At 42.9% G+C, this 17,608-nt stretch overlaps 2 protein-coding genes across 4 annotated transcripts; both read left to right on the top strand.

Annotated features, from left to right (window-relative positions):
* The first annotated feature begins 1,302 nt into the window (after positions 1–1,302).
* hp1bp3 (heterochromatin protein 1, binding protein 3) lies at positions 1,303–8,490 on the top strand. Of its 2 annotated transcripts, XM_069149529.1 has the most exons (13): positions 1,303–1,408; positions 2,402–2,482; positions 2,889–3,087; positions 3,742–3,804; positions 3,916–4,072; positions 4,198–4,341; positions 4,462–4,521; positions 5,007–5,146; positions 5,299–5,389; positions 5,612–5,771; positions 6,322–6,433; positions 6,603–6,782; positions 7,575–8,490. In XM_069149529.1, exons 2-13 carry the CDS (start codon positions 2,416–2,418, stop codon positions 8,089–8,091), a joined length of 1,890 nt encoding a protein of 629 aa, XP_069005630.1. In that variant the 5' UTR covers positions 1,303–1,408; positions 2,402–2,415; the 3' UTR covers positions 8,092–8,490. The 2 variants fall into 2 exon arrangements, with proteins under 2 accessions (XP_069005630.1, XP_069005638.1); XM_069149537.1 differs by lacking the exon at positions 3,742–3,804.
* Positions 8,491–10,153: 1,663 nt separating this feature from the next.
* On the top strand, positions 10,154–17,470 carry sh2d5 (SH2 domain containing 5). Of its 2 annotated transcripts, none has more exons than XM_069149498.1 (10): positions 10,154–10,354; positions 10,874–10,945; positions 11,037–11,117; positions 11,198–11,272; positions 11,359–11,505; positions 12,738–12,938; positions 14,119–14,302; positions 14,717–14,822; positions 14,918–15,077; positions 15,650–17,470. In XM_069149498.1, the coding sequence occupies exons 2-10, from the start codon at positions 10,895–10,897 to the stop codon at positions 15,851–15,853; spliced, it is 1,209 nt and encodes a 402-aa protein (XP_069005599.1). In that variant the 5' UTR covers positions 10,154–10,354; positions 10,874–10,894; the 3' UTR covers positions 15,854–17,470. The 2 variants fall into 2 exon arrangements, with proteins under 2 accessions (XP_069005599.1, XP_069005590.1); XM_069149489.1 differs by having other exon boundaries at positions 10,868–10,945.
* Positions 17,471–17,608: the final 138 nt, after the last annotated feature.

The following is a 17,608-nucleotide window of genomic DNA, read 5'->3' as shown; positions in this document are numbered from 1 at the left end:
TCTCATAGACTAAAGAAGTATTGGAGAAAATGATCCGCAGAATAATCCATGATTTAAGATAATTGATAGTTTACAGCGGGGATTGTTGTTCAAAGCGAACATTGAGATTCATCAGATCTATATTCACGATTACTTTGTTGGCTTTTGACAACTTTAGCATGAGCCTCTTCGTCTAGGTTAGCTTCGTTCCACTAATCATCAGGTCCTTGTTCAGCTCAACACTACATTTTTCTAAAAATGATTCAAGTTGAATAAATATTCATTACTGCAGACTAAACTTTAAAAACTTCAAAATTTCAACCAAAAATTGGTAGTTTTTAAACAAATGGGGCTTAACACGTTTCAGTGGTAAAAAAAAAAATAACGAGGTGTTCAGATTGTTTTGGCCAGTTTGGTTTGAAGTTCTCATTATGTCAGCTGTATTTTATAGCAAGCTTTTCTGACATATGTATATATATATATTTATATCCACAATGCATTTGTTTATTCTTAGAAAGCTATAAATTTTAACTAGTAAGAATTACCCAGTGACTTATGTGGGGAAACAAATTCAGGTTAAGAAATGTGAATTGCAGATATTTTCATTGAAATTATGACCAGTCAAAGCGCAAAGATTCAGATCTCTTTAAATCAGCATGTTTTTGGGATATCTGTAACTAGGATCATAAAATTGTAGATATCTGAAAACTGTAGTTAAGACAAAAAACATCTGTTGAGATATCTTTGGCAAAAGCCAATAATTGCTCATTTAAAACAAATCCTTTAAGAATATCTGGGACTGTCCCTCATTGATTTTTGTGTATCTAAAAAAAAAAATGACCTCAGGATGGGGGGGACAACCATGACAGTTGGGTTTGTTTGTTTATTTGTTAGACAGCCATGGCAGTTTATTTTAGAGTTGTTTTTATTTTATTTGTTTTCTTAACAGCTCTTAGTTATTGTTATTGTTTGTTTGGGAAAATATTGGTAATATATTGTTAGTTTTCTCCTTTCGTTTCACAGCCATGACGGTTTTTTGTTTGTTGTTAGTTCACTTTTGTTTTGTTTTGTTTGTTGTTGTATATTTATTTTGGCCAACCATGACAGTGTTTTGTTGTTTTTCTTGTCCCTCGTCCCAACCATACAGGCTTTTTTTTTTTTTTTTTTTTTTCATCCTAACCCTTACTTTAACCCCGACACAACGTTACAACTCTTCATATGTATACAGTCAAGCGTTTCAACCAATCACAGCGGAGCGTCCCTCCAGCTGATCCAATCCAGAAGCAGCCGTCTTCGACGTGCTCGATGACGTAGTACGTTACGTTAGAAACGGAACCAACGGGGCGGGGCTCGTAAACAGAGAAATCGAAATAAAGGATCGTGCAGAAATTATCCCCAAGGTATCCCACTTTTCCCCGACAAGTAGAAGGTAAGTTTGATCCGCATTGTGATAAATTGCTGGCTAAACCCGCAGTTGCACGGATGAGACGCTGGAAAAAAACCCGTTTGCCGGTAGTTTTTTTTCCACATGCAACTAAAATGAATTTCATCTGCCTTGTGCGACGCCATTACTGTGTGTATAAACCAACTGACAAAATGGCGAAATTGCTGAAAAATTTCTGGCCGCTCATCTCTCGGCTCCCGTGAGCATCATCGAAATGTGCCGGCTGAGGAGGAGGAGGAGGAGGAGGAGGAGGACGGCGGTGCTCCGGGCTCGGCGCTGCTCCGCCGTGCAACAACTCCCCAACTGCTCCTTTTCTTCAGCTCGAGGAGAAAAGGCCTCAATGAATGAAGTGGGTTTGGCAGCAGCGCCACTTTAAAACCACGCACATACACAAAATGGCAGTCCTGCCAGGATTTCATGGAGTTTTTTTTTTTTTTTTTCTCTCCCCTGTAATTGTTGTATTTACAAAATGCTTTCCTTCTACCTTTTTTTTATTATTTTTTTTTTATATATATATAAAGAAAGAGTCATATGCGATTATTCTCGGTGATCATAAGCATCCTGCAGGTCAGCAGAAATAGCTGGAAATATTTCACTTCTCACCTATTTAATTTTCTGAACTTTGCAAGCCATGGGCTCAAAGTTGCACAAATAAAATCCAGAGTCATTAAAGTGATTTGGTTTAAGTAAACAATCCATAACTACATTGCAGAATATAGAGGAGAGCTGCAAAAAGATATTTTAATTTTTACAGATTTCTTTTGCCAATTATGTCCTCAATCTTAACAAGTATAAAAACAAAACAGTTGGTAATTCATTTTCTGTTGATCAGCTTATCGTTGCAGCTTCTATTACGTAGCCTACATCTTCATGGGAGCTTGCGAATATTGAGATTGGTTGAATTTGTATTGGTTATAAGTGAATTATATTACTTTGTGGAGGGACTGAAAACGGTGCGTGTGTTTTTCTGGTGTTCAGGTAATTTCAGAGTGATGCCGATTCGCCGAGCAGCAGCGACTCCGACCCAGGAGAAGGCCCCCTCGGCTGCGGAGGAGAACGGTGAGGCTCGTCCATCACCTGGACTGCAGACCCACGAACGCACCGTCGCCACCGTGGTTCTTCAGTTCAACATACTGCTCTTTGTTTTCATTTTGTCTCTCAACGCAAAACCAACATTACACGATATGACGATGTGTTACGCCGCCGTCTGTAGTTTTTGGGAATGTTAAACACGGTTTTGCGTGGGGGATGAGATTCACTCAATTTTATTGAATGAATAGTTCAGTTTTGTGTCCGGAGATAAGAAATAAAAAAAAAGTTTGAGAACACCGTCTCTAAACTGTCTAAAACACAATAAATAAAGACTGAACTGCAAAATTAAGGGGGTGGGGGGAAACACGAGTGATATGCATGCACATATTTGAGGAGTGACTTTTGTTTTTTACCTCATTTTATGGCTTCCCAGAGCCCGAAGCTTCCTCCGAAGAGTCGCCCTCTGCCGACGAGGAGCAGGCCACATCTTCAGCTGCGACGGCCGAAGGCGAAGAGGGCGAGGAAGGCGAAGAAGCCGGAACAGCGGCCGGGACGGAGCCCACGGAGAACGGAGAGAAGGCCGAGGAAGGAGCCCCGGATGAGAAGGAAGGAGAAGAGACTGAGAAGAAAGAGTGAGTCTCACCCCTGAGATGGTCTGCGACTGGAAACACTGCGATATTTCACTTTGATAGCACTTTTATCTGTTGATATAATCCTTACCTCTGCTGGATAACAGCAGGCTGCTCCTCTCTGGGTTGCAGTCTTGCATTTTCCAAACGATGTGACCTGTCACCGCCACCATTCATTCCCTGTATCGTAGTTAGCAGACAGATGCGGCCGCGGTGTCGGAGGAGTCCGGGAGGAGAGGCCGGTGGCGTCGTGACAGTCTGATGATTTGCTGACACCTCAGCTCATATTTTAAAACTCAGTACAAATCCAGCCCTTCAGTTTAGCTGTAGGTGATCAAAATTGTTGGGCAGGTCGAAAGCCTGGATAATATATTCATGGATCTATGATGCAAAAAAAGGAAAGATATGTATGGGAAGCCTACCGTTCAGATGTAGGTCATTTAGTGTCGAGGCCATTTAATCTTTGTTTTTTTAACTTTTTTTGGTTTTAGTTTTGGTCCTCCTCCTCTTGTCTTCTCCCCGACCTTGACAAACCAAAGTTTCACCTCTGCAACACTAGCTTTACAGTTCAGTCAGGGTCTAACTACCATGGTGGTCGTTAAGACAGATGTTCTGAAATTTCGTTTTGTCTTTCCCGTCGGTGACAAACGGACAAAGTGACAAATGCAAGGACTGCACGGCTGGACAGTGCGCAACACACTGCTATGTTCTCCTACTAAGGTGAGGATGTGATAAAGATAAAGGTGGTAACGATCACAGTGAAATATCGCTCCCAACCAACCGACCCGCTTCACTGAACGCGTGTCTTCGCTTCCTTTTTTTTGTCGGCAGGTTGAAGGACGGCTACAAGTACGAGAAATCCAAAGTGAAGAAGGTGAAGCGGACGATTCCCGCGTGGGCCAGCGTCACCTCCGGCAAAAAAGTTCCTGTCACTAACTTCGCGGGCAACCTGAACAAAGTGGACGACATCCTCATCGAAGCGATCACGGTGTGTGCAAACTTTGTGGAAGCATCTCTCGACACCCGCCGGTCTCTTGGTTCACTTTTGTTTGCAAAGTCAGCGTGATTTTTTTTTTTTTTTTTCTTTTTCTTCTTCTTCTTTTTTTTTTGCAGACTTGCAATGACAGATCCGGGGTTTCATACCAGTCTGTCATGAAATATATTGTGAAAAACTACCCGGGGATGGATCTCGACAGAAAGAAGTTTCTCATCAAGAAAGCAATGAAGAAGCATTTGGAGAAGGGAACCATCAAACAGGTGGAGAACACTATACATAACAAATGTGTTGCTTTGTTTTATGGACTAAATGTTTCGTGGGTATAAAATGTGTAGAAAGCTGGTCTTATATATATATGTGTGTGTGTGTGTCTCCCTCAGCTGAAGGGTAAAGGCCTCTCAGGAACCTTCGCCATCGGGAAGCAGACTCCTCTATCCAAGGTATTACAACAGCAGACGTGGTCATGTGTTGGACTGTTTCTTCACAGGAAGCAAAACCTCCCTGGAGGCTGGCGGGTTGCCTAGCAACGGCAAATAGTTGTTTACATACTTGAGTTTTTGTACAGATATAACATGTTCATTTGAGGTCCTGGGAATTTGTTCCTCCTGGACGGAGTCACGCGAGCGGTTTCCAGTCTCCGCGCGAGCCTCGTTTTTAATGGACAGATATGAGAGATCTTCTCGCTGTCATGAATTATCCTCCTATCCTGTTAATCCTAGTTTGGACTGTATTGTTTTTGGTAGAAGGAACAAAGGTTGTCTGGGAAGCAGACTGCGTTCAGTAGAAGATCACAGAACAACATTTCATAGATTCATTTCTTGCATCACAGATTTAGTGTCAACAGCTTCCTTCTCCCCGTTCCTCCGTCTGACACCGGGACCTGTCTGGTTGTAATCGTCATGTCTGTAAATGGATGGTGTTTTAGAAAGCCGGCCAGAAGCAGGAGTCTCTGGGAGATGCTCTTCCTCTCATCATCACTCGGCTCTGTGAGCCCAAAGAGGCCTCCTACGGCCTGATCAAGAAATACCTGGAGCAGCACTTCCCGAGCTTCGACATCGAAAACAGGTACGGCGCATCACGGTTACATTTTCCCGCTGGGTGCTGGTCCGGAGGCTTCGCCCACTTCAAGTTAGTTTCAGGCATGAATCCAAAGTGTATGTTTAGTTGGAATTCCTGAATATATTTTTGATGTTTCACTGACGGCGGTTCGTCCACAGGCCGGAGGTCCTCAAGGCAGCGCTGGTGAAGGCGGTAGAGCGAGGACACCTGGAGCAAATCACCGGGAAGGGAGCCAGAGGGACTTTCCAGGTTATAACACTTGTTTTAATTGTCTTTGTTCAAATATCACGTCAGCAGCCGCACACCTCGACATGTCGGGACTCGGATACACGACGGGAGCAGAGAGGCTGTCAGTCATTCAGCTCCGGCATCCTTGTTCCGTTGTGCCGTCTAAATGAATGGGGATTGACCCCCCGGTGGCTGCTTGCCCCCGAGCGTTCACCCTCAAACGTTTCTATCTGACCGTCGCAGCTGAAGCGTACCGGCAACAAGATCCTGCTGAAGGGCGGCGCCGTGGAAGACGCCATCACAGCCGCCATCACCGCCATGAACGAACCGAAAACCTGCAGCACCACAACTCTACGCAGATATCTAGTAGACACCAACAAGGACAGAAAGGAGTACCAGCTAGGTGAGACTTCGTCCCTCCCCCTCTCTCTCTCTCTTAAGTCTCTACCCACCTCAGTGTTTACCTTCTATTGACAGGGAAGGAACTAAATATCATATTTATTTAGTGTTTCGGTACCTTTTAAGCTGCATAAACCAACACACGCCTTGCGGGACATGTGTGGGCCTTGTTACAGATATTTAGTCAAGTTTGTTCCAGATAGAAAAGGTTCTGTTGTTGACAAGAAACATGTTCAGCTGAATTATTACTTGAAGAACTTTGTTTATAATCGTGGAGTTTTAGTAAAGAAATCAAAGGAGACGTGAATAAACATCACGGCGTTTCCGGATAAAATGAAAAGATTTTGTTTTTGGCTTAACTTTGAGATCCCGATTCTCACTCACATTTTTTTTTATTTTTTTTTCCCCCTGTAATATAAACGTTTAGTGCATTCATTTACCTGATGAAGAAGAAACAAATCTTAACAATGCCTGATGCATGACGTCAACTTCTAAACATAAATCTAAACGTACATCCAAACCGGTGTCGCTAAAAGAGGAACTCTTTTCTTTAGTGGCCAATCTGAGGAGGACCCTGACGAAGTGCAAAGTGCTCGGATGGATGGAACAGATTACCGGTCACGGCTTCACAGGCACCTACCAGCTCTCGTTCCCTTTCTACCCGAGGTATTAAACCGCATGTGGACAGTTGTGTTGTGTTTTAACACGGAACAACTCGTTTGTTTGTGTTTTGATCTCCACAGTTGTTGTTGGTTTTTTTTTGCTTTGGTCTGAACTGTCTGTCCTCGCAGCTCATATCTTCTTTCCACCTCTATTTGTCTTTTTTTCTCTTCAGTCCGACCATCTTGTACCCAGACAAGTTCAAAGAGCCTCCGAAGAAAACCGCCGCAACGACACCCAAGCGGAGGCGGACAGCTGACTCCTCAGAGGAAGAATCATCAGAAGAAGAAGAAGAGGAAGAGGAGGAGGAGGAGGAGGAAGAAGAAGAAGAGGACGATGAGCCCCCGCGAAGAAGGTCAGTGTAAAATGTCCCACTGTGATCTCTAGGTAGTATTCCTAAATACACGGTTGGTAGCCTGCAGTCACAATGATTTCCACCTCAGAACCGTAAATACCAACACACAAATCAAGGAAGTAGTTCTGATGAAGGAAGAAAAAAAAAAAAAAAATCTAAAGTGCACTTTGCCTAAACATTTTTCATCGCGCCTCATATGTTCATCTGGTCCTTTCTTAAAACGAGAGGCATTTATCTTTTTTTTAGTTACGACCTACCACTCCGCAGACACGAGATGAAACAGACCCCAGATACAAAGATAAACACCCAGGGATTTTTGTATCTGTGAACTTTCTAGGGTCGTTTAATATATTGTTGACGCCGTTGAACTGTCGAGTTTGCAGTGAAAATGTTTCCGAACTTAAATTATCTCCACTTTAACTTGGCTTTGATAATCGGGCAGCTCTGATGTAAATTAGACAGTTTAAACCAAGTTAGATGTTAAAGTGCAAATTAAAAAATAATTCGGCTCCCACATCTATTGATTGCTTTTATTTCGGGTTGTTTTACCTGATAATGGCTGTTAGTTTTCAGGTTTTCTCTGTCTGTGAAGTGTTATCACCTCTTTTAACATTTACCTGTTTTAACCCCTAAATAATGTCTGTAACCATTTTCATACATGTTGATCTGGTAATGCTGTTTTTTTGTTTTTGTTTTTGTTTTTTTTTGGAGGGGGGGGGATGTTTTGCCTCCCATGCGACTATGATGCTCCTTCTACATACGTAACTTGTGTCCGTATGAAATTACCCTCAGGAAATCTGTGAAGAGGCCACCGCCCAAGGCTCGCCGTCCTCCCCCAGCCAAGAAATCTCAGAGCGCCAGTCAGTCAAAAGCTAAAGGCAGAGGACGTCCACTAAAGAAGAAGTCTCCGGCCAAGAAAGCGGCGTCCTCGGCCATCGTGTCGGGAAGGAAACAGTCTGCCTCTAAGAAGGAATCCACGCCATCGAAAGCCACACCCGTGAAGAGAGGCGCTCCTGCAAGAAAGCCCAAAACGCCAGCTGTTAAAAAGCTGAACAAAAGGGGGTCCAAGCGACCTCTGTCCAGAGAGTCGTCCCCCGAGGAGGCCGCGGCCCCGAAGGCGACGAGTCGCGGATCCAAGCGACCCAAGGCTGAAGATTCGTCCCCCGAGGAGCCCGCCGCCCCGGAGACAACAAGTCGCGGGTCCAAGCGGTCGAAGGCGAAGGGGTCGTCCTCTAAAGCGCCCGCGGTAAAAAGGGGGGCAAAGAGCAGCAAGCAGTCCACCCGAAAGTCCAAGAGAGGGAAATACTGAACCCAGGAGAACCTCCCTGGAACTGGGCTGCTCCGAATACGCAGCCGTCTGCCGCTTTGTTCGAGTGCGCTCTCTCTCTCTTTTTATCATTTTCTCCCTTTTTAACGGGGCAGTAGGTTTTTTTTATTTCTATTGTAGAGAACGTTATCCTCCCAACTCGGTTTTAACTGTACTTTTGAGAGTTTCTGAATTTCCTTTTTCCGATCACCATGTTTGTAGAAGAGCTCAGTTAGTGTCGTCGTTCAAGCTGCCAGCTCGGGAAAGCATAGCGAGATCCAACGTAACTGCAACTAGAGCCATGTAGTGACTTCTGTTTTCATATGTTCCTCATCGACTCTGTAGGTGTTGGCCGCACACATTCCTAATCTCATGAAGTGAGATGTCAGTGTTTTGGGAGAGGGGGGGAGGGAGGGAGGAGGGGGGGGGAGGGTCCATGTTTTTAGGTTAAAATGTCGGTTGATTCGTTGTTAATAATGACGTTGCCGTTTTATGAAACACAATTTAAAGCTGTTGTCCTGTATCCCAAGATAAAGTATAATTTCGGTCATCCAGGGCTGCATTTTAATCAGAATAGTTATTATTATTATTATTATTATTATTATGGAGAATAATTTAAATTTGTTTTTATTTAAAACAAAATAAAAAAAATATAGAAAAAGATTAGGCCTGCAGGTGTCAAGATGAGGATTTTACCGAGGATGAAACGCAATGTTAGTATTCAAGTCACATCGAGAAAAAGTGTCTTTTTTTAACATGTGTCTGTAAACAAACATATACATAAACTGATTTTACCGCTTCACGGCTGTAATTCAGTACCAAACTGTAAGAAATGTGTGTTGTGAATAAGAACAAGGAGGATAATAGCTCATACATACCCTGCATGCATGTATTCCTTGTGTTGTTAAGCTTTTTTCCAAGTCATTAATAAAATGGCTATATTTGTACATTCTTGCCGTTTTTTTTTTTTTTTTTTGGTTCAAGTAGTTTTATTCATATATTTTTAAAGTTTTAGTTTTTTGTTTTAGTTGGGCTCTAAACATTACCAGTATTTTATGCCAGTGGCTCCTGACTGTGACTGTGTGGAGTTTTCAGATTCCCGTTTCCTCCCGCGGTCTTCAGACGTGCACGTTAGGTTGATCGGTGATTCTAAAGTCGCGTTGGACGTGAGCGTGGACGGTTGTCTGTCGCGTGACCTTTCCCAGGGTGAAGCCAATGTCAGCCTGAATATGATCCCCGCGCTCAGAATAAAGTTCAGATAGTGGCTGGATGGGAAATGGAGGCCTTCAGTGGCCCTCGAGGTGCTGACGTGTCAACATGAGAGAATGTGAAGTTTAACATGAATCATTAGTTTGAGTTGCTCAACTTCACATCCACAGTGTTAACATTTTAAAAGACTATTTATTTTAGAGTACTTTTTTTTTTTTTAATTATGTTTAACGGTTTTACATTTTACAGTTAACTACAATACACTTTTTTAGTTAAAAAAAAAAAACTTTTCTATTGCTTAGTTTCTTTTTTGCATTGTTCACATACAATTGAATTGAATGGCATTAGAACTGAAAACTGCAAATGCCATTTTAATATTTAGTAATAGCATTTTTCGTCATAAAATAACAGATCTGTGGAAGAGTTTGTGCAGTTGAATTTTGTTTTTCTTCTATAATTAAAAATCCCATGATCTTCCAGATTTATCCTTTAATCCCTTTTATCTATGGTTTGTTTTTTTGTTTTTTTTCTAAAGCCTGCAATCTGTGGAGCAGAGTCCGTAAGAAAATGCCGCATATAATAAAATCACTTAAAGGTACTTTATTAAGCCAGTTATACTTCTAGTGGATTACTTGTACTGGAGCATTTATTGATTGACGTGTTGCCACTCTTGCTGTTAAAATCTCCCGCGGGACGGTGTGGCGTGGGTTCTGGTGAAATTGCGCAACGGGCAGGAATGTGCGCAGTCCGGACCCAAACAGCTGCAGGGGGAGGGCGACGCGATTCAACGCTTTATCTTTCGCTGGATTTCATTTGTTGGGCAGAGAAGTTTTCATATCCACCTCCTCCTCCACCTCCACCTCCTCCTCCTCCTCGGTTCTGCTTACCCTCGAGCCCCCCCCCCCCCCCACCCACCCCCCGCCTCGGGCCAGCTGCGCGCACCTGAACTCCGGAGCAGCGGCAGGTAAAGGTGGTGAGGACGTCGGCGTGAAGAGAAGACGCAGAGCGGGAGGTGCAGAGCGGGAGGTGCAGGAGGAGGAGGTTCCGACTCTGGACGGTGAGTTTCTGGGATTTAAAACCACGTTGTTTTTAACCTGTGCGCTGACATTCAGATCGAGGTGTGCTGCTTGTTGCCTCACAGGGCGGAAACGCTTCAGAAGTTGAGTCTGCCCTGGTCCGTGTCATGGTTTTTTGTTTTTTTTTCTTCCATATTTTGGATTTCGCTCACGTTTCGGGGCATTTCAGAAAGTATTTAGTTCAGTAAAACGGAAACCTAAACGTTTCTGGTGTATCAGCAGCCACTTTGACACATTTGCGACGCTAAAAATGGGCCAAAAAGTGGTCCGCGAACCAGAACGCATGCTTAGAAAAAAAAAAAAAAAAAAAAAAAAAAGTTGCAGTACACTCAATTTTAATATTTCGTGTCTTCACGTATATTCGGAGAAGAATATGAGTCACCAGGACTTTTAACTCTGTGTGCTTTTTAAACTCCCCTTCACGCCAACGGTTTGATTTACTAACTGTGTGCATGTTCTTCCAGGACTTTAAATGATGTTGTCTTCTTTGAAAGGTTCAGTTTGTTTGCTAAACCGGCATCATGGAAGAAGCACCGGTCAGAGAAGATGGCACAGTGACACGATCAGCAGAGGTATCTCCAGAAATGTTATTTTTACATCTGCTTCAGTGTCTCTCTCAGAGTGTCTTTGTGTTGTTTAAAACGCGTGTCTTCACTGGGAAAGTATGTGGGCTCATTTCCTGTGGAAGACTGCTGTTTGGACGACCAGATTAAGCAACTGCACACGCAGCTGAAGTCCTTCAACGTGAGTCCACGTCTGAGATTTCTTGACTCGTAACTGTGGCTGTGAATAGAAAACCTAATACGGAGCTTGTCTTCAATCAGGCGTGGAAGAAAAGGAGGCCCGTGTCCCTCAAATTCTCCATTAAAGGTGTGAAGCTGTATGACGAGGACGAGACTGTAAGTATTGGTCCATCTCCGATGAAAACACTCGATCTGGTCTGTGGTTCTTGTGTCTTCCTGCGTGACACCGTCCCCGTCTGCAGACTCTGCTGATGGCTCACGCTCTGCGTAGAGTCTCTCTGTCCACGGCCCGACCCGTCCATGCCCAGTTTGCCTTCGTCTCCCATAACCCGGGCAGCGTTGACGCCCAGCTCTACTGCCATGTCTTTAAAGCAAGGCACGCCAGAGCGGTGAGGAATCTCCAGTCATTTTTCTCTTACTACAACCAGCGTGGTTTTTTGTTTTTGTTTTTATAACAAAATAGGTCTATTGAAAGCTCGTCTTCTGTGGTTTTTCTTCTATCGCTGACAGAAATATTTGGCGTATCTGCTCTGAACAAAAACACCGCTACTGTCCCGTGCTGTTCAGGGAGTCAGTTTATCTGATTTGATCAAAGAGACTTCATTTGAAACACTGGAAAAGCCTAAAGCCTCGTGAATAAATTAAATCACCCCTGAGAAAATAACGATATAAAAGAACCAACTCTGAACATTTTACCAACATCTGGGGTTCTTTTCTAGACTCAGATCTTCAGTAAACTAAGAGATATTGATATCATTTTGTCTTTTTTTTTTTTTAATATATATATGCAACCTCACATGAATGAATTGTTTTCCTTTTATTAGAAGTATACATTCTTTCTACTTTTCTGAGTAGGTAGATGTTTGGTTTTTCTTTTTGGTCTGTCTCTATGTACATATGAAAAAAGAGGAATAATATATTCATTTCAAATATGATGTAGAGAGAGGTTTTTTTGAGCAGTGCTGGTAATAATTTAACATGCATCAAATGGAGAATATGTATTTTATAGAAACCCGTACACAAAAAGAAGCTAATAAAGTTCAAAGACTGTCAACAAGTCCATCAAAGTTGAGCTCAGTTGGATTTTTTTTCACTGCAGGAATACGTCTTCGAAGTCCTTTTAAAATTTGGTGCAACCAGAGGTATATCAAAAACTGATGTAGCTTGATGAAAATAGACATTATTACTGTTCAGTTGTTATTAAACTACTGATAAAACTGATGTCACACAACACTATCTACCAATGAGAATCCTAGTAAGTTAGTTCACCCTGACGGTCACAACAAACCTGTGACGGAGAGAAAGAAATATGTCAATGAGCTCAGTCTGATGACACTCGCGCCCTCCTCTGGGTGTGTGAAGACTTTATGGCCGTCTGCGTCTGGAAACGTTATCGGGACCAAGTTATCTGGATAAAGTTGTCAAGACTCGGGTCGTTTTACACCCGACTCGTTGTAAATAGTCTTTTATCACAGCAGACGTTCTGACTCGATGCAGCCGGAACAAGTAGAAATAAAAACACTGATGATGACTCGGCGCCCTTAAGTGTTCCCGCGCGCGTGTGTGTGTGTGTGTGTGTGTGTGTGTGTGTGTGTGTGTGTGTGTCCTCATCTCGTTCTAGGCCCAGTTCCTGAACCTGCTGCTGTGCCGCTGTTTCCAGCTGTCTTACTTGGAGAAGCACCCAGAGGAGGCCCAGGAGGACTCGGTCGGCTCGCTACCTCACCGCAAACCGTCACTGCTCAACCACGGCTTCCCTCTGAGCGTCAGCGCCCTGGTGTCCTTCAGAAGAGCCCCTTTTCGAGGGCTGTTGCCCGGCACCAAGGTTCGGACCTTCACGTCTCCTCTTCAAACTTTTAACCCGTTGAGCTCAAGGAGCAGTTCAGCCTGAAGCAGCTAAGATTGCTGTATGTTTGTATCCCGATGTCCAATTTAACCAAAAACCTGAGTGAAATATTGACACTAAATATTCATTTAAATGGCTGCTCTTTTACGCGTAAACTTTATCATCCTCATAAATTAAAGTCATTTAAAACTATCTTTGGCCATAAATAACTGAATTATGGGTTAAACTTGGGATCCGTAGTGTGAAAGAGTCTAAACGAACCAGGAGTGAATGAGAGGCAATTCAAAAGTTTCAAGACTGCTGCTGTTGTTCACAAACAAAGTGCAGCACAGTGAAGTGAGTAGAGAATAAATCTTCGCGACCAATTATTTTAAGTTGTGCTGCTGGAGATCAGCACCCGAGTTACACACGTTCTTGTGACCACCGGTCCACTTGTGATTTCACCGTGGACCTGAATCCTGAGCAGAAAACGCACATCGAATTTGGAGTTGAACACGGACGGAAACCTTTTGAAAGGCTTCAGAAAATCTGCTGCAATGGCGCAAAGGTGTTTTAAGCGTCGTTCTGGTTTTAAGAGCGACAGACTGTCACTGTTTGAGACCAAAGAGGGCACGTTAGGTCAGGAGTGTTTGTTTTTTCAGTTTCTTGGAGCGGCGCAGCGTGAATTCGTCCGCCAGGTTCAGACTGTCAGACTTCTGCTGCAGCGCTCTGAGGCGTCTGAGGGAAAACCTTCGGTGTAAACAACCTGAACTGAGGCACGATGGCACGTTTGTTCTGTCACTCCCCCGCCACCCGTGCCGCACACATAAACGAATTGAACGATCGGTCCTCCGACACGACGTCCGAGCTGAGCAAGTTTCTCGCCTGCAGCAACACAATCTTCGTCCGCGCCGGGTTTGACTTCCGGGGAGGTCTTTTTGTTCCCCAAAAGATTTGGCGCAAAAATTTGATGTGCACTCTGCTCGCGTTTTAAGTGCACGCAGAATCCCGGAAGTGCATGTGCCAGCACTCACAAAAGCACTCGCAGCGCCGGTGCTCATGTTGACCAGGTGACGTAACTTGCAAAAGTTACTGCTTTAGCGTTTTTAAGTTATTGTTTTTTGATCGCCCCTCACAGTGTCGAAATAACTTGCCTCAGATGATGACATTTTCTTTACAGAAAAAACAGAAGTCTCCCGATGACCCGCACAGCAGCCAGGATGAATTCTTCCCCACCTCCTCCCCCTCCCTGGTGCGCAAGAAAGCCATCCGCACCAAAGCGCTGCGTTCTGGCGCCTACCGCTCCTTCACGTTCACGCCGCGCAAACAGCACAACGTTCAGGAGCGACTGAGCGCCTCACAAGGTGGGCCGAGTGTTCACGGAGTGCTCTCCGGAGTCAAACAACTGATGAGGTAACGCAAACCTCTCGGCGGCGGGTGAAGGGCAGTCACTCACTGTTGTGGTGTCAGACGGTGGTTTTAGTCGTTTCGCCTGCGTCCTCAGGTGATGAATAATGATTTTTTTTTTTTTTTTGTCTCACGTGGGTCTGGATGCATTTTCTTCTCACCGATGTTCCTCCGAAGTCGAACACGCTGAAACACAAGCTTTGTTTTTAGATGTTATTTCATTCCCCCACTTCCTTCGCTGAGCGGAGATTACTTTGGATTTTTTTTTTTTCACCACAAAAAAAAAAAAAAAACCACGGCCCGTGGAAGAGCTCCACTTTTTGACCTCCTTGGAAAGTAAACAAACACCTCTCTCCTTGTATGTGAAACAGGAAAGGAGCAGGACCAGAAGTCGGAGAGGAGGTCCCGGGCTGCGAGCTTGGCCGAAACGGAAGAAGCGCTGGCTCAGGCGGTGTGGTGCTGGGCCGGCATCGCAACGTCAGTGTGTCGTGCACCCGACACGCAGCATCTCACGGTCTACAGGTTCCATTTGCTGGTCATTACATCGGTGCGTTCTCTCTCTGGTGTTACAGTGACAGCAGCTACTCCCTGCTGGCAGATGATGTTCTCGGCTCGTACCTGTTGTGCCCGCATCCCAAAAAAAAAAAATGTGGTTCCCTCATCATTCGCTTCCCGTCTGGCCTGATCACCCACCTCCTCCAAAACACGCACAAAGGGAAGTTCCTGCTGGAGGTAATTGTTTTGGATCTCGTGCGAGATTATTAGCGAGTTTGTGGAGAAAATGATTATATTTGTAGTGTAAACAAAATCAAGGTTCACGCCCTATCAATGTTTGATTTATTGCTCTTTTCCAGTAGTTTATGAACAACGTACAACTGAATACATAAATGATCTGAACCATCCCCACACTGTGCTCTTCCGTGACCTCCAGGCTTCATGTTGTTTTAAAATGTCCTTTAATATTGAAATTAATTTGTATTTTTTTCTAACTTAGTCCTTTTGTTGTTCAATTTCTTTTATTCTGAAAATTATTTGTTAATATGAGTTGTTCCTTGTGTTTGTTTATTTGTGTTAATATTTCCTATACATTCATGTTATTTCTTTTGTGTTTGTGAAGTTTATCGGAACCATGTTGCATGGTGATTTTACACTATAAAAAACTGAATTGAATTGTATTTTCAAAAATAGAATATGTATTTTGTTTAGACTTACATTAGCCACTTCAAGTCTGACCTTTCATACGTTTCCTCTTGGGTGACTTCTGATTTGAATGCACTTTTTTTTTGTTTTTTTGTTTATCTCAGAAATGCAAAGCTGAGTTCGGCTCCATCGCTGAGCTGATTGAACACTACACAGAGAGCCAGGATGAGCTGCCGTGCCTGCTCAGCTATGCCCGGGTCAACCACTGCTACGAGTGGGAGGAAAACGCCAGCAAACAGGTCGTGAAGCCACACAAGACCCTGAGCAAAACCAAAATAAAAAGTAGCCACAAAAAGGAATGGGTGTGAGCCCTGGACACTGGGACATGTGGAGTGCCAACCTCAGAGGATGCAAAATGAGTGACACGCTTTATTTCCTTTGCACAGTATTCATCTTTTACTGTTAAATCACGTGGTGTTGTGGAGATCCTTCACAAACTCTAAAGCATAATGCACCTAATGAGAGTGTTGGCACTTAATGTGAACAGGATAGAGGTGGTTTCATCAGAGGGTACTTTTCAATTCTTGCTGCTTATTTTTTTCAATCAAATTTTTATAGAAATATTTTTATATGTACCCGTGAGGCATCAGAGGAGGTTATTCATGTTTTTACACGTCAAACTAACAACCTAAATTCGGTGGAGTTGATCCCTGATTGTTGCACCTGATGCCGAAGCCATAACTATTTTTCTATTTTTCTTATCTTGTAAAGATATTACGCAAATATATTTTATCCAAATTTATAATTTCCTTAAAGTTTTATACATTGTGTGTGTTTTAGACGTTTGTACGCAGTGTTACTGACATTGACGCCTATCATTTTCTATATATTACCATCTCTTGAGTGTATTACTACGCTTGTCGTTGCCACTATGAACAGTGTGCTCAGTTTTTCTGTTTTAAAGTTTGTTTACAGTCAGTCTAACCCATGGCTTTGTTTGTTTCGCTAGTAATGTTTACACTTTAATATAACTAAAGCCACTTTTTTCTAACTTTTGAAACGGGGGGCCAACATTTTTTCAGCAGAACAGAGTTCTGCAGAGTTGCGTCGTGGGTGTTCAAATTTCTAATGCATTTCTCATGAGTCCTTTCCATATTATGCCAACTTACAATTTTCATATTGTCCACCCTTGTTTGACAATAAATCCAAGGCTTTTCTGTTTTCAGTTGACACCCTACTAAAATGTTGGTTTCCCTTCATATACAGCGGATTACCAGTCCTGCAGTTTATGATAGGGTCACAAAAAGAGTTCATATATTATTAAAATATTGAACAGATTTTAAATATAAAGTCCCCCCCTGCTCTTCAAATAGACTGAACATTTTTTAAACTGTAAATTTTGTTGTTAGTTGAACATTTATTGCTCTGTAAATAGAAAAATGTATCTAGTGTTCAACTGTTGCTTTAATTTATAGCATTTCAATGAAATGTTAGGGGGGGGGGGGACATTGTTATGGCACCACATCATGACATGTTTTCATGACGATATGTACTGACACATCAAACATAGAAAATAAATTTAGTTAGAATGGTGGAGGATGTTGCTGGAGACCCTGCATCATCAACCAAACTGGATTATATCCTGCAAGGGTCCCAGAAAGCCAGATTTAATTCATTTCAATTTTAAGTCTGTAGAACTTGATTAATCACAACTTTGCGCCATTAAAGAAAACACTAACATCTATGAATGGTCCTTGGTAGACAGACTCATTGTCAAAATGTAGTTTAAAGATGTACATTATTTTAGTATACAATTTTGCCAATTTTCTTTTTTGTGGTTTATCAGGTTGCTTAAAATTTTTCGTGTCAAGTCAGTTGCACAGAGAAAACCTGCAAAGTAGCATCATGCAAGCAGTGTAAGGCAGCATACCGCAAACCTTTTCATACTCTTACAGGTCATTTTCCTTCATTTTCAACTGATAGTTTGATTTACATTCATAGTGAAAGGAACATTATATTTTTGTGCTTCCTGGACAGCAGTAAAAAAAAAAAAAAATCTAAAGTTGTCTCGTGACCTCACTCTGTCCTCACCAAAATGGCCGCCCCTCTGGGGTCATCCCTCA

Source organism: Embiotoca jacksoni, unplaced genomic scaffold, assembly GCF_022577435.1.
Source record: "Embiotoca jacksoni isolate LCO1_2020_lvr unplaced genomic scaffold, fEmbJac1.0.p SCAF_1, whole genome shotgun sequence".
NCBI lineage: Eukaryota > Metazoa > Chordata > Actinopteri > Embiotocidae > Embiotoca > Embiotoca jacksoni.
This window is presented reverse-complemented; position numbering and strand designations above follow the sequence as displayed.

Excerpts from the sequence above, each read along its gene's own strand:
- hp1bp3 (XM_069149529.1), top strand. The coding sequence starts at position 2,416 with ATGCCGATTCGCCGAGCAGCAGCGACTCCGACCCAGGAGAAGGCCCCC. Across the intron at positions 4,522-5,006 it reads AGCAGACTCCTCTATCCAAG|AAAGCCGGCCAGAAGCAGGA; the intron begins GTATTACAACAG and ends ATGGTGTTTTAG. Across the intron at positions 6,783-7,574 it reads GATGAGCCCCCGCGAAGAAG|GAAATCTGTGAAGAGGCCAC; the intron begins GTCAGTGTAAAA and ends AATTACCCTCAG.
- sh2d5 (XM_069149498.1), top strand. The coding sequence starts at position 10,895 with ATGGAAGAAGCACCGGTCAGAGAAGATGGCACAGTGACACGATCAGCA. Across the intron at positions 11,273-11,358 it reads TGTATGACGAGGACGAGACT|ACTCTGCTGATGGCTCACGC; the intron begins GTAAGTATTGGT and ends CCCCGTCTGCAG. Across the intron at positions 14,823-14,917 it reads TGCTGGGCCGGCATCGCAAC|TGACAGCAGCTACTCCCTGC; the intron begins GTCAGTGTGTCG and ends CTGGTGTTACAG.